The 12,543-nt window shown below is 66.3% G+C and overlaps 2 protein-coding genes across 8 annotated transcripts; both read left to right on the forward strand.

Moving 5' to 3' along the window:
* The first annotated feature begins 10 nt into the window (after nucleotides 1-10).
* Nucleotides 11-6,505, forward strand: MPV17 (mitochondrial inner membrane protein MPV17). Of its 7 annotated transcripts, none has more exons than XM_064650840.1 (7): nucleotides 11-113; nucleotides 3,349-3,464; nucleotides 3,727-3,819; nucleotides 4,058-4,153; nucleotides 5,586-5,628; nucleotides 5,725-5,777; nucleotides 5,853-6,505. In XM_064650840.1, the coding sequence occupies exons 1-7, from the start codon at nucleotides 41-43 to the stop codon at nucleotides 5,967-5,969; spliced, it is 591 nt and encodes a 196-aa protein (XP_064506910.1). In that variant the 5' UTR covers nucleotides 11-40; the 3' UTR covers nucleotides 5,970-6,505. The 7 variants fall into 7 exon arrangements, 6 of the variants coding, with proteins under 6 accessions (XP_064506910.1, XP_064506912.1, XP_064506909.1 ...); XM_064650842.1 differs by having other exon boundaries at nucleotides 5,586-5,618; XR_010429546.1 differs by lacking the exon at nucleotides 11-113 and having other exon boundaries at nucleotides 2,698-3,464; nucleotides 5,853-6,143; nucleotides 6,175-6,505.
* Nucleotides 6,506-6,639: 134 nt separating this feature from the next.
* On the forward strand, nucleotides 6,640-9,959 carry UCN (urocortin). Its single transcript, XM_064650844.1, has 2 exons — nucleotides 6,640-9,204; nucleotides 9,404-9,959. Exons 1-2 carry the CDS (start codon nucleotides 8,883-8,885, stop codon nucleotides 9,718-9,720), a joined length of 639 nt encoding a protein of 212 aa, XP_064506914.1. The 5' UTR covers nucleotides 6,640-8,882; the 3' UTR covers nucleotides 9,721-9,959.
* The last annotated feature ends 2,584 nt before the right edge of the window (nucleotides 9,960-12,543 follow it).

Below are 12,543 nucleotides of genomic sequence, written 5' to 3' on the forward strand. Positions count from 1 at the left end.
GCGCCGCGACTCGTGACGTCACCGCGCGCGACACGCGGCCATGGCGGCGCTGTGGAGGGGCTGCGGGCGGCGGCTGGCGCGGCGGCCCGGGGCGGCACAGGCGCTCACCGCCGGTAAGGGACGGGCACGGAGCCCCCCGGCCCGCAGCCCACCCCCGGCACACGGGAGGGAGAGCGGGGACCCCGCCGGGCCCCAGGGGGGTTAATGGGGGCCTGAGAAGGGTCTCGAGGACTCGCCCCGCTCACCCCCAGGCCCTGGGGGGAGGCTGCCTTGGAGGCCCTGCTCCCCCGGGAGGGGATGGGGTGTGGGCTGTGGCACTGGGGGTTCGGTGGGCTGCAGCCCCCCTGCAGGGTCTCAGCACCCCCTGGGTGTGTGCCAGCACTCGGGCGAAGGCACAGAGGTGCTGCCTGGGCAGAGGCTCCCAGGGCCCTACCCTGAATTTCCCTAACGATGCTGCTGCTTGCAGGGCTGGGAAGTGCCATAAATCTGCCCCGACACTGGGCAGCAGCTCTGCTGCCCCAGGGATTCGTAGCCCTGAACACCAGGCACCTCTGCCCCTCGCTGCCTACTGCCCTTCTTGTCCCCCCCAATACACCCGGGGCTGGGATTGTGGCTGGGTGGTGGGAGAGCCCATCCTGCCTGTGCTGGGTGTGCTCAGGGCCATCAGGGGCTGTGTGGCACTGCTGGCTGGGAGCAGGGTGTCCCCTGTGTGCTCCCTGCTGCACCCCCTGCTTGCAGCCTTCCCCTTGTCCTGCTGCTCCCCCGGTCCTGCTGCTCCCAAGCCACTAGCCCAGGAGGCTGGGAAAGCATAACCTCAGGGGGTGCCCTGCTGAGCCGGGGCCTCCCCTCGCAGTGCAGCCACTGGCCCTTGGCCCTGCTGCCCCCGGGTGCCCCCCTGCCCAGCTGCTGGGGCCCTGCCAGGCCTCGCTGCTCCCGCTGTTATTTTTATGGGATGTGATGGAGTCTATTGCTGGGCACTGCTGGCCACACATCCCCTGGTGCCTGGCGAGAGGCCAGGGTGGAGCTGGGAGGGCTGCCCAGGGCCAGCCCTGCCCATTCCCCCCGGCCCCTGCCTGCTGCTGTGCAGGCTCAGTGTGGCCCTGGGCTGGCTCCAGCCCTGTTCTGCCTGTTGCTGTTTTGGATCAGAGCTGGCACTGCCGTAGCACAGCCCCCCAGTCCCTCCGGGCCCCACCAGCCCCCAGGGGCACAGGGCTGTGCTGTGGGGGGCATGGCTGCTCTGTGGGTGCTGGGCAGACGCTGGATGTGGTTCCCCCGGCCCAGAAGAGGCTCTGCCCTCAGGCTGGGCTCTCTCTCCCTGCTGTGGCAGGTTCCCAGGCCCAGCTGAGGGGGCACAGCCGTTCCCTCCAGGCTGGGGCAGCACTGCTGGGGCCGAGTGTTCCTGCTCTCAGACCCCCATTCACGGCTGGGCTTGGCCCCTCTCTTCTGGCTGTGCCATGGTCCATGCAGCTCCCGTGCCCTGGGCCAGATGCATTCCAGCCTCCAGCCCTGCTTTCCCTTGCTGCTCCCGGAGGCCCTGGTGCTGCCAGCTGGGGCCGGGCCAGGGAGCTGCTGGCAGTTGGCTGTGTTGCTGCATCCAGCCGTGCTCACCGCCCGAGCTGCTGTCTGAGGACCACGGGGTCGGGCAGAGCTTTGCCTCCTGCATCCCGGGCCCCAGGCCAGGCTGCCGGCAGGGCCGGGCACAGCAGGCAGCAGCACGTGCCCACAGCCGTGACCTTGCTGTCCCTCCCTGCCTGTGGAGAGCAGCCCCGCCTCCCGCCGGGGTGATGCTGTGGGGGTACAGACGGTGCCCTACTTAGGTTCAGGCCCAATTCAGAATCCTCTGGTCGTGGGAGCAACGACCTGGGGGTCAGCTGGGCACCCTGGCTCTGGGCTTGGCCTGGCTGCAGGCTCCAGCCTCACGCAGCCATCTCCCCCTGGGCAAGCACTGGTGCCAAAGTTATCGTGAGGGACTGGATCCAGCTGCACCCCAGGCCCGGGCAGAGACAGGTCTGTTCCCCCGGCACAGCTTTGTCACCGCCGGGCACCGTGCCCGGACCGCTCGGCGCTGGATGAGTAACGGCAGTGCCACGGCTGCGTGTTCTCAAAGAGCATCGTGCCCCTGCACCCAGCTCCTGGGAATGCTACCTGTGGGAGCAGCCAGCACTCTGGTGTGCTGTGCTGGAATCCTGCTCCTGCTGCCACCCCCTCCCCTGCACTGCTGCAGCCCATGGGCTGGCAGGGCTGCCCTGCCATCATGGGTGGGAGCAGAGGGCTCTGGGCTGGGGGACACAGCCCCAAACCCTGGGGCTGGTCCAGGGTGGGAGATGGAGCCTGTGAGGCGGCAGCAGGAGGTGCTTGGGGCCTCCATGGGGCTGTAGAGCCCGGGCTTGCCCTGTCTAGGGGCCACATGGCATGGTGTTGGGAGAGGGAGCCGGGCCCTGGTCCCCCATGAGCCGCTCATGGAGCCCCTGGGATAGGGCTGGCCCTGATCTGGCCGTGACAGGGGCTGCTGGGATGGGGAGTGCTGAGGCTGGTGCTCCCCAGGCCAAGGGCTTGCTGGGCTCAGGGCTTACAAGTTCAGAGCAGAGCAGCAGTGGGGCTGAAGACCTACCTGGGAACTGTCCCAGGAGGAGCGGGGGGAGTGAGCAGGAGCTGCCAGGGCCAGGGGGAGCAGTGCTGGGGCTGGGGGGCAGCACCGGGCCAGCCAAGTTGCGTCGAAGGGGTCAGGGGTGTAGAATGGAGCAGGAGCTGCCAGAGGCCCAGCCAGGCAGCATCCCACCGGGGACACTGATCTGGAAACAGGGCCAGGAAGCCGTGCCAGCAGCCGGCCACAGCGAGGGGCTGGGGCAGCCCGGGCAGTGGGGAGCACATCCTGCGTGTCCTGGCTGCTGGCAGAGCCAGAGAATGGCTCTCCAGAGAGGAATCACAGTCAGCAGAGCCTGCCCAGTGCACAGGGAGAGATTTGGGGGAGGCTCAGGAGAGGCCATGGTGGGGAGCACAGGCAGCAGCCAGGTGGACTGTCCTGAGAGCCCCAGGCACCACAGGCCCTGGGTGTTAATCAGTCTTTCACAACAGGTCAGCCCCGTGCCCAGGGCACCAGGAGGAGATGCAGTCAGGCACTCTTGGCCAGAGATGCTGCAGAGATGCTGCACCTCCTGAGAGGCCCGAGGTGCTCAGCAGGGCTCAGTGCAGGCAGTGAGGAGCTGCAGCTGGGATGGAGCCGGCGGGGCCAGAGCAGGCTCAGGCATCCCGAGGCAGGGGAGCAGCAGCAGCACTGGGGCAGGGGGCCCAGCCATGGGCAGGGCATGCGGGGGTCTCACCCACCTGAATGGGCTGTGCTGGTCGCAGGGGCCCTCATGGGAGCTGGGGATGTGATCGCACAGCAGCTGGTGGAGCGGCGGGGGCTGCGTGGGCACCATGGCCCCCGCACCCTGAAAATGATGGCCATTGGCTTCTGCTTCGTGGTGAGTGCCAGCATGGTGGGATGGGATGGGATCGGGGGCTCTTTCATCAGGGTGGGGTTATGTTGCCCCCCCAGTGTGAGCTGGGACATCCTGATGCCACCTCTGGCAGCCGTGGGCAGGGCTGGTTCCCTGGAGCACGGCAGCACAGCCCAGTCAGAGGCAGGACAAGCCCATCCTGGTAGTCTTGGGCCCATATAACCAGCTCTGGAGCCCCCTTGGCTAGTGAGGGCGGGTGCTGCTCCTCACCTCCTGGCTCCTGCAGGGCCCCGTTGTGGGCAGCTGGTACAGGATCCTGGATCGGCTCGTCCCGGGGAACACAAAAGTCGTGGCTGTCAAGAAGATGGTTCTGGACCAGGTTGGTGTGACGTGAGCGAGGGTGTCACATCGGGCTGGAGCAGCAGGATGGGGTGATGGGTGCAGCCATATTCCTGTGGCAAATTTCCATCCCATTCCACGAATCCCTGTGCCTGAGCTGAGCCAAGCCCCACCGTGGTGGAGGGTTGGGGTGGGCAGGGTCGCAGGGGCTGCCCGTGGCCAGCCCAGCTCCAGGCACCACGAGCCCCTCGGCATCGGCCCTGGCTCCTCTCTCACAGGGGGGCTTCGCCCCGTGTTTCCTTGGCTGCTTCCTGGCCATCACGGGGGCCATGAACGGGCTGTCGGTGCAGGATAACTGGTCCAAGATCCAGCAGGTATGTGCTGCTGCCCTGGGGTGGATGGGGGAGCCCTGGGGAACCGGGGGGGCCCTGGCAGCTCCTGCCGGTGCACTGGGCCTGGGGGCTGCTCCCGTTCGTGGCTGTTCCCACACCCAGGCGCTGGGTCCGAGGGCCCTGGGGGCAGCAGGTGTCTGGTGCTGCCAGTCTTCTGGGTTCTGGCACCACGGCCATTCCTGTGGGGTGGCACCAGGGTCCCACCCGTGCCGGGCACAGATGCCGTGGGCTCCTGCGTGCCGTCCGGCCCTGCTGCTGGCTGGGTCTCCAGAGCCATTACCGAGATGGCTCCCGTTGGCAGTGACTGCTGGAAACCCGTGCGGGCGCTGAGTCAGCGTGTCCAGAGTGAGTCACCGGGGGGCGGGTGCCCACCCGCCGCGGGACGGGGTTCGCTGGGGTGGTCACCTGGCTGGCAGGGGTGGCAGCACCAGCCTCGTCCACCGCTGCCAGGGCCGTGTGTGAAGGGCCCCAGCCCAGCCAGACCTGCTGCCCTGGGCTGGAGCTCTGCTGCCATCGCCCAGAGCTTGTTCCTCGGTGGGTGCCACCCCCAGGCACTGCCCTGCTGGGCTGCCAGTGCGTGCCCCTCATCCTGCCCTGGGGTGCAGGGAGCAGATCCCGGGGCAGGATTGTGTCACCTCTGCTTTCTCAAAGCTCTGCATGAGCCACAGCCAGGGTATGGGGTGCTCCAAGGCACCCCAGAGACACATGTGGAGGTCCTGGGTACAGACAGCACCCCACGAGCTCTTGTCCATCCGCTCCTGCTGCATCCAGACCAGCTGGTGCCATGGATCTTGCTTCAGCTCCCCCAAAGCATCCCACCGTGGTGGGTGATTCCTGCGAGCTATAGCTCCCAGCTGCCATGGCAGGGGGTGGCTGGGCTGGGACCTGGGCAGCGGTGCTGGCAGCACCTTCACCCCTGGCTTGGGGCGCATCCGCCTTTCCCCACGCAGAGGAAGCGTCAGCAGAGCATCCATCACCCTGTGCCCGCTCGCCCCGTCCTGGGCTGCCAGCCAGCACCAGGAGGAGCCCGGGCTCCTGGCTGAGTCACGGCCAGGCTGGATGAGGGACTCGTCCTGCTGCCGTGGGGCAGGGATGCGGCACGGCCGCGGCTGCAGCTCGAGGACAGAAGGACAGCGCCTCGGGCTCCCAGGGTGGATACCCTGGCTCAGTGCCCGTCTCCGTCCCTGCCCCAGGGTGCCTGGGAGGGGCCTGGGGTTGCGGGGCTGAATAGGGGCTCACAGCCCACGCTGGGGAGAGGAGCTGCCTACCCGTGTGCCCTGGCTGTGGCACAGTGGGGACAGGGCGGTTGTGGCTGCCCTGTCCCTGCCACCCCCGTGGGCACAGCTGGGGGAGACTCTGTGCCCCATAGTGGGAATGGGGCCCTCTGCGTGCTCAGACCTCCTTTCTCTTGCAGGACTACACAGATGCCCTGATGACCAACTACTGTGTGAGTGCTGGTGGGTCTGTGTCCCTGTCCCCAAGTGCCAGGCAGGGGTGGGCACAGGGCACAGGTGCTGGCAGGGCCCCTCACTGCTCTCCCCTTCTCTGCCCAGATCTGGCCACCCGTGCAGATTGCAAACTTCTACTTCGTGCCCCTGCAGCACAGGTAGTGTTGTGGCTCTGGCCCCCAGCCCCTGCCCCCTGAGCCAGCAGCTGTGGACCCTTTCCCCTCTGTCCCCAGGCTGGCTGTCGTCCAGTGTGTTGCCATCGTCTGGAACTGCTACCTGTCCTGGAAAGCAAATCGGATGTGAGGCAGAAGCCGTGTCCCACCCCTGTCCCCAGCCTGTGCGCTGCCTGACCCCGCCACACCTCGGGAGCCCTTCGAGTGGGTGCCTGTGGCTGAGGACAGGCTGAAACAGGCAGAGTGCTGGCAGCAGCTGTCCCTCTCTCCTTGGGGAGACACCGTCACCACAGCCCCCACTGCCCCAGGGACACACTGGGGAGAAGATGGTGCCAGGGCACCCTGAGACAGGCCTGGAGTGGCTCTGGCTCCAGCTCTGGAGGCCTGGAGTAGCTCTGGCTCCGGCTCCAGCTCTGGCTGTGCCGTGTGGCAGCTCTGCCTGCAGTGTGTTTCTCCATCCATGCTCAACCCTCTCCTGGCCCCTACCTGCACAGAGTCCTCCTGCCCCAGGCATCACTCTGCCCTTCCCCATGGCACACCCCTGGAGGAAGGAGTGGGAGTGCCACTGGGCCGGGGCTGGCCCTGGGCTGGCAGTACCATGGGCACAGAGCTGGGGTCACTGCAGGCTGGGGGTGCTTCCCCTGAAAATGGGGTTTGGTGTGACTCTGCTGTAGACAGTCAGAGCACCAATAAATGGCATTTTTCACTCTCGATTCCCATGGTCCTCAGGCTCATGGCCCAGCAACCCCTCCAGGCCCTGCAGAAGCAGTTCCAGAGTGACCATTCCTTGTTACAGATCGACAGCTCCACTCTGCCTTGTGCCAAGGCACTGAGTGTGGGGCTGTGGACTGCAGGCTGATGGGATGAGCTGCCCCACTGACTGGGTGAGGAGAGGGGTGGATGGTGGCTTAGGGGATCCCCAGGTTCCACTGCAGCTGTTCCATGGCCTGTGACAGTGCCCTCACTGCTACAGAACAGTGGGACAAGGTGAATGGTGTCAGGGTTCCAGCGCTGGGTGCAGAGTCCCCACAGGGTCAGGGTGTGCTCAGTGCAGGGCTGTGCATCCTGGGAGGCTGTGGGAAGGGTGGGGAGTAGGGCTGAAGCCGGGGCTGGGACAGGGCTGCTGCCACCAGCACTGCTGCCCCGTGGGGATGTGTGTCCGTGCTCACCCTACCCCAGGAGTGAGCAGACACAACCCAGCTCACACAGCACATCCCAGCCAGGGGCTTCGAGTGGAGCTGGTAGGATCGTGGTGGTTCACCTCAGCCCCGCAGGGCCTTGAGCCCCAGCCCCCTCGGTCTCACTGTGGCAGCCCCGTGCAGCTCGACAGAGCCATCCCCTTGGTGCTGGCACCAGCTGGGTTCTGCGGGCTGCCAGCATGGCCCTTATGGAGAGGATGCACCATCTATCCTTCCTCCCTCACCTTCACACTCCTGCCCTGGGCTGGCCTGGGCTTTGGGGCTACTCTAGGCAGGTGAGTACAACCCGAAGCATAGAGGAGCTGAAGCCTGCTCCTGTGCACTCATCTGGGGATGGGGCCATAGAGCCCACCCAGCTGCTGGCACTCGCCTGAGGATGAGGAATGGGAAGGGGTTGTGGCTGCAGCCCCCAGCAGCGCTTGGTAGAGCAGCACAGGGCTGGGGCCAGGTGATGGAACCATGCATGGATGGCACCAGGGCCTCAGGGGGACCTCAAGCCTTGTGTGGGCTTGGCCCAGGCTCTCTCCAGTGTGTGGGGTGGGTGCTGTGGGTGGCAGGGTTTTGCAGTCCAGAAGCACTGAGCCTCTTGCAGCTCTGTCTGGGGGTACAGGAGGCTCTGGGGTGTCAGCAGTGAGTGAGCTGCAAGCATGGCATGAGCCACGTGGCGTGAGCCACTTGTCCCCAGGAGTAGCTGCCCCATGGCGTGGGGCTGCCAAGGCTTGGGGGCCTGAGCCCAGCCCCTGCTGAGGGCTGTGCCCTGCCGCTGTGGGAAGCGGTGCCGAGTGCCAGCCTTCACGCCAGATCATGTCACGGGGCCGTGGCACTGTGTGCTGCCTTGCTGCCAGCAGGGCTGTGCCCCACTGCCCCTGTGCCACCTGGTGTGGGACACACCGTGCAAGGGGCCAGACTGAGCCTCTGTCCCCAGATCTGCCCAACACTGGCACTGTGGAAGGAGCCCAATCTGGGCCTAGCTGGGCACCTGCACCAGCGTCGGTTCTGGGTGTTGGCCTGGCTGCAGTTGGGGTTAGGGGGTCTGCACTCTGGGTCTGCTGGCAGTGGTGTGGTGCACTCGGGCGTCTGCCAGCAGCAGTGTGAAGCACTCGGTGGTCTGCTGGCAGTGTTGTGGTGCACTCAGGGGTCTGCCAGCAGCATGTGGTGCACTCAGGGGGGCTGCCAGCAGTGATGTGAAGCACCAGCAGCCACCTCACCGTTTGGCAGCGGCGCAGGTGCCCCATCGGAACACCCTGCATCGAGCACGCCGCTGCCGACTCCGGTGTCTCCGCTCTATGACTCACAGGACTTGGCCGGTGCTGCCGCTGCGCTTCGGGGTCTGCAGCTCCTGCACCTCGGCACCACCCACTGCCCGGGGCACGGGGCTACAGACAGGCCGGGGGTCCCCCACCCATGGCCGTCCTGCCCCGGAGTTGCCGGTGCCCGGGGTGTCCCCCCCACGCCCAGGAATCCCCCCCACGCCCCGGGATCCCCCCTGCCGCCGCCCACGTTCCCCGCTCAGGATGCCGCAGCTCGAGGCGGCAGCTCGGCCCGGTAACGCGGGGGTCCGTCGACGGGGAGCCACGGCTCAGCCCAGTACAGCTCACCGGTACAGCTCACCGGGACTCACCGGTACAGCTCACCGGGACTCACCGGTACAGCTCACCGGGAGCTCACCGGTACATCTCGCCGGGAACTCACCGGTACAGCTCACCGGGACTCACCGGTACATCTCGCCGGGAGCTCACCGGTCCAGCTCACCGGGAACTCACCGGTACAGCTCAACGGCGCGTCCCGGCCGTTCAGCACCGCGGACAGCGGCGGAGAACGGGGCTGGCGGGGGGAGCGGAGCCGAGAGAGGGAGCGAGGGAACCGGAGGGCTGGGGGAGCGGGGGACAACATGACCCAAGGCACCTGCTGGCACCGGTCGCGGGACCGCCGAGCCCCTTTGGCGGGCGCCGGAACGGAACCGGAGCGGCGGCCCCCGAGAGCGGGGAGAGCACGGTCTGCCCCGCCGCCGGGGACCCGCTCCCCGCCGCCCCGGTGCCCCCCCTCCCGCCCCCCGCTCCCGCCCCCCGCCGCCCCGTGCGTGCCCGGCGCTGACGTCAGCCCGGGCTCCGGGGCCGATATAACCCCCGGGCGCGCCGCCGGCTCAGCTCCCGCGGGACGGACCGCGCTCGCACCGGCACCGGCAGCGACAGGGGACGGGCACAGCGCACCGGGTACGGGCCGGGGCTTGGGCACCGGGCGGGGACAGCGCCGGGCCGGGGCCGGGGGGCGCAGCGGGGATGGGACGGGGCGGCCGGGCGGGATGGGGGCACCGCGCCCGGGGCGGTCCCCGCGCCGCCGGGGACGCGATTCCCGTCGAGCCCCCGCAGCCGCCCCGGTCTCTGCCGTGGCGCTGAGCCCTCGGACTCGCAGGTTCGGAGGGACCGAGGATGCGGCGGGCGCTGCTCACTCTCCTGCTGCTGCTCGCCCGCTCGCCGCCCGTCGCCGCCCTCCCCGCCACCACCGACGGCTCCGTCCCGGCGGCCGGGATCGGGGCTCGGGGCCGCCCGCTCTGGCCGCCGCTGGCGCCGCCGGCCCCGGGGCAGTGGAGAGGGCGGCGGGACGAGCCGCCGCTTTCCATCGACCTCACCTTCCACCTCCTACGGCACCTCCTGCTCCTCGCCCGCGCCCAGAGCCAGCGCGCCCGCGCCGACTCCAACCGCCGCATCCTCGACGCCGTGGGACGCTGACCCCCCCCGGGACCGCCGGACCCCCCGGGAACCCCCGTAACCCCGGGTCTGCACCGGCCTCCGGCCACCGCCTCGGCCTCTGCGCTGCGGAGCGCCCGGCGCCTCACCGGCAAACGCACCGGCACCGACACCGGCCCCGGCTGCACCCGCCTCAGCCCCGGCGCTGGGGCGAGTGGGGGCGGAACCGGCCCCGGGACGGTCCTGCCCCGAGTTTGTAATAAAACGTGGTGGAAACCCGAGGCGTGAGCAAGTGCGGGGCGGGGACAGCTGGGGCTGTGCTGGGCCAGGGGCTGGAAAACTGGGAACGGGCTCACTGGGAATGGGAGATGAGCTCACCAGGTATGGGGAATGGACCCACAAGGGATGGGGAATGGGCTCACCAGGAACAGGGAACGGGGGAATAGGCTCACTGGGATTGAGGAAGAGGCTCACCAGGAATGGGAAATGGGCTCACCAGGAATGGAGAAACAGACTCATTGGAAGTGGGGGAATGCATTCACTAGGAATGGGGGAACAGGCTCAGTGGGAATGGGGAATGGAGAAAGGGCTCACCAGGAACAGGGAACAGGATGAGCTGGGCTGGGACTGGGTGGCAGCAGCTGGGCTGGCAGCACAAACCCACCAGCACCGGGGATGGGGTTGTGTGTGTTCCCGGATCAGGACATGAGATACTGTGGTCTCTGGGGAGAGAAGATGCTCCCAGACCCTCAGGTGTGGCAGCAGTGGGAAGCAGAGGGTACAGAGTGGTGGGAACAGCGGGTCCTCATCACCAGTGAGCTGGGCACAGTGGCTGCACCCACCTGTGGGCCGGTGGGGATGTGAGTGGGTGAAGCAGCTCCACCCTGGGATGGCTGGTGGGGCTGGGGAGGGACAGACACAGGCCCTTCGTGGGGGGACATGACCACCCATTCAGGAGCACCAGGGGTGGGGGGCACCTCTGTGGGACACACGGTGCTGCCGAGCAGGTCAGGGCTGGAGCCATGGGCAGGGAGGGGGACACTGTGGTGGGCTGTGTTTCAGGCCCCCAACCAAGAGCACAGGGATGAAACCTTCTGAGGCAGCTGGGGGAGGTTCAGCCTCCCCATGGGTGGCCCTGTTCCTCACCAGGAACTCCAGCCCTGCCTGTGGAAGATGTCCCTGCCTGTGGTGGTAGGTGGGACTGGGTGGTCCCTTCCCATCTAAACCAACTGAAAATTCTGTGGTAACATCCCTCTACATGCTGAAGGGGCAGCGTGGCAGGGCTGGAGCAGGGAGGGGTGTTTTTGAGAGGGGTGCCTGGGAAGGACTGCGTGGGGATGTGATGGCAGAGGAGGTCGGTGCCTGGGGCAGGCAGGAGAGCAGGCAGAGGGGTGCAGGCAGGGGGTGCAGCCCCTGGATTTTGAGCGAGCCACTTTTGGTGACCAGATGGCTCTGGTAGGAGGCAGCTCCAAGGGATGAGGGAGCTGAGGAATGCCAGGAGGCCTTTGGGAATGAGCTTGAGGCTTGGCTGCAGCTGGAAGGGACCTGGGGAGATCCCCCACTCCAGCCCCTACTCCAGCTGCTTGTGCTGTGTCCATTGGGGCTGGAAAGGGCAAATTCCACTATGGCATGAGGACCCTGGAGCTGGAAGGCCATGCAAGAGGGACTGTACTGGGACAGTTACTCCTTGGAAATATTCATATTGGATGGGACACTGACCTCGACACTCCAGCCAACCCTGATGAGCAGGGCTGGGTATGGGAGGGCTCAGGGGCCTCTTACCCTTCACACAGCTGTTGGCAGCTTCCCAGCTGGTGGAGCCACAAGGCCTCTGGGCAGCCTATTCCAGATAACCTGGGTGATCAGCTTCACTGCAAAAATACCCCAAACCTTTGGAGGCCAGTTTGTGCCAGTTGCCTCTGGTCCTGTCATGGGGCTCCACTGGGAAGAGCCCAGTTCCCTCTTCTTCCCCTCCCATCAGGCAAGTATTTACATGGATTCAACCCCCCAAACCACCCCAGTCTCTTCTTTTGCAGCAGGTGCTCCAGTCCCTTCAGCGTCACTGGGACCCCTCCCTGGGCTGCAGAGGTCACATCCTCCTTGCCCTGGGAAGCCCCAGCCTGACCAGATGCTGCATCCACAGCCCCTGCTGCTTTGTGGATCCCCCCACCCAGGGAGCTGTTGCTCACCTGGATCTGCTGGGAGAAGATGCCACTGCCACCTCCCCAGCTCAGTCACCACTGAGGATTTTGTTGTCCTTCATGTCCTTCAGTGGCTGCAGCTGGACAGTTGTGATTAAACAATAGCACCATGAACCTTGTAGGCTTGGCTAATCCTCTCTTTTAAGAAAAAAAGGAAGAGCACTCCAAGAGGAATGGGCTGCCTGGGGGAGAAGCACCAGGAGTGTTGTCAGCAGGACTGGGCAGCACCTGGGGAAAAGGTAATTCCAGCAGCAGGAGGTCACTGACTCACCGACCACCTCCTCAGAACAGACCCCAACAAACGAAGAGCTGCTCCTGCAGAGGGATCAGTGTGGGGAGGGAGAGACACCCAGCAAAAGGGGTTTGAGTGCTAATGAATTAAAGAGTTCTGTAATCTGTAACCAATGAATGCTGGTGCCTTTGTTTGCTCGGATGGGTAAATAGTGTAAAGTTCTGATGCTTGGGGAGCAGGGAATGGCCTGGGGGAACCCCCGGCCCCCGTCTCTGTGCTGACTGAAATAAAGGCAGAAATCCCTCCCCTCGGAGTGGGAATTGGGGCTGTGCACCCACCTGGTGACTTCACGCCACCAGCCCTGACACCCAGCAACTCGATGGCACAACACATTCTGGAGGTGTCTGCTTGGTGAGGGGTGTGCCTGAAAAT

Source organism: Pseudopipra pipra, chromosome 3 (genome assembly GCF_036250125.1).
Source record: "Pseudopipra pipra isolate bDixPip1 chromosome 3, bDixPip1.hap1, whole genome shotgun sequence".
Taxonomy (NCBI): Eukaryota; Metazoa; Chordata; class Aves; order Passeriformes; family Pipridae; genus Pseudopipra; species Pseudopipra pipra.

What these genes read in the sequence shown, in the direction of transcription:
- UCN (XM_064650844.1), top strand. Translation starts at nt 8,883, where the DNA reads ATGACCCAAGGCACCTGCTGGCACCGGTCGCGGGACCGCCGAGCCCCT. An exon ending in GGACGGGCACAGCGCACCGG is followed by an intron (nt 9,205 to 9,403) that starts GTACGGGCCGGG and finishes TCGGACTCGCAG; the next exon opens with GTTCGGAGGGACCGAGGATG.
- MPV17 (XM_064650837.1), top strand. Translation starts at nt 3,144, where the DNA reads ATGCTGCACCTCCTGAGAGGCCCGAGGTGCTCAGCAGGGCTCAGTGCA. An exon ending in ACTGGTCCAAGATCCAGCAG is followed by an intron (nt 4,154 to 5,585) that starts GTATGTGCTGCT and finishes TTTCTCTTGCAG; the next exon opens with GACTACACAGATGCCCTGAT. An exon ending in CAACTACTGTGTGAGTGCTG is followed by an intron (nt 5,629 to 5,724) that starts GTGGGTCTGTGT and finishes TTCTCTGCCCAG; the next exon opens with ATCTGGCCACCCGTGCAGAT.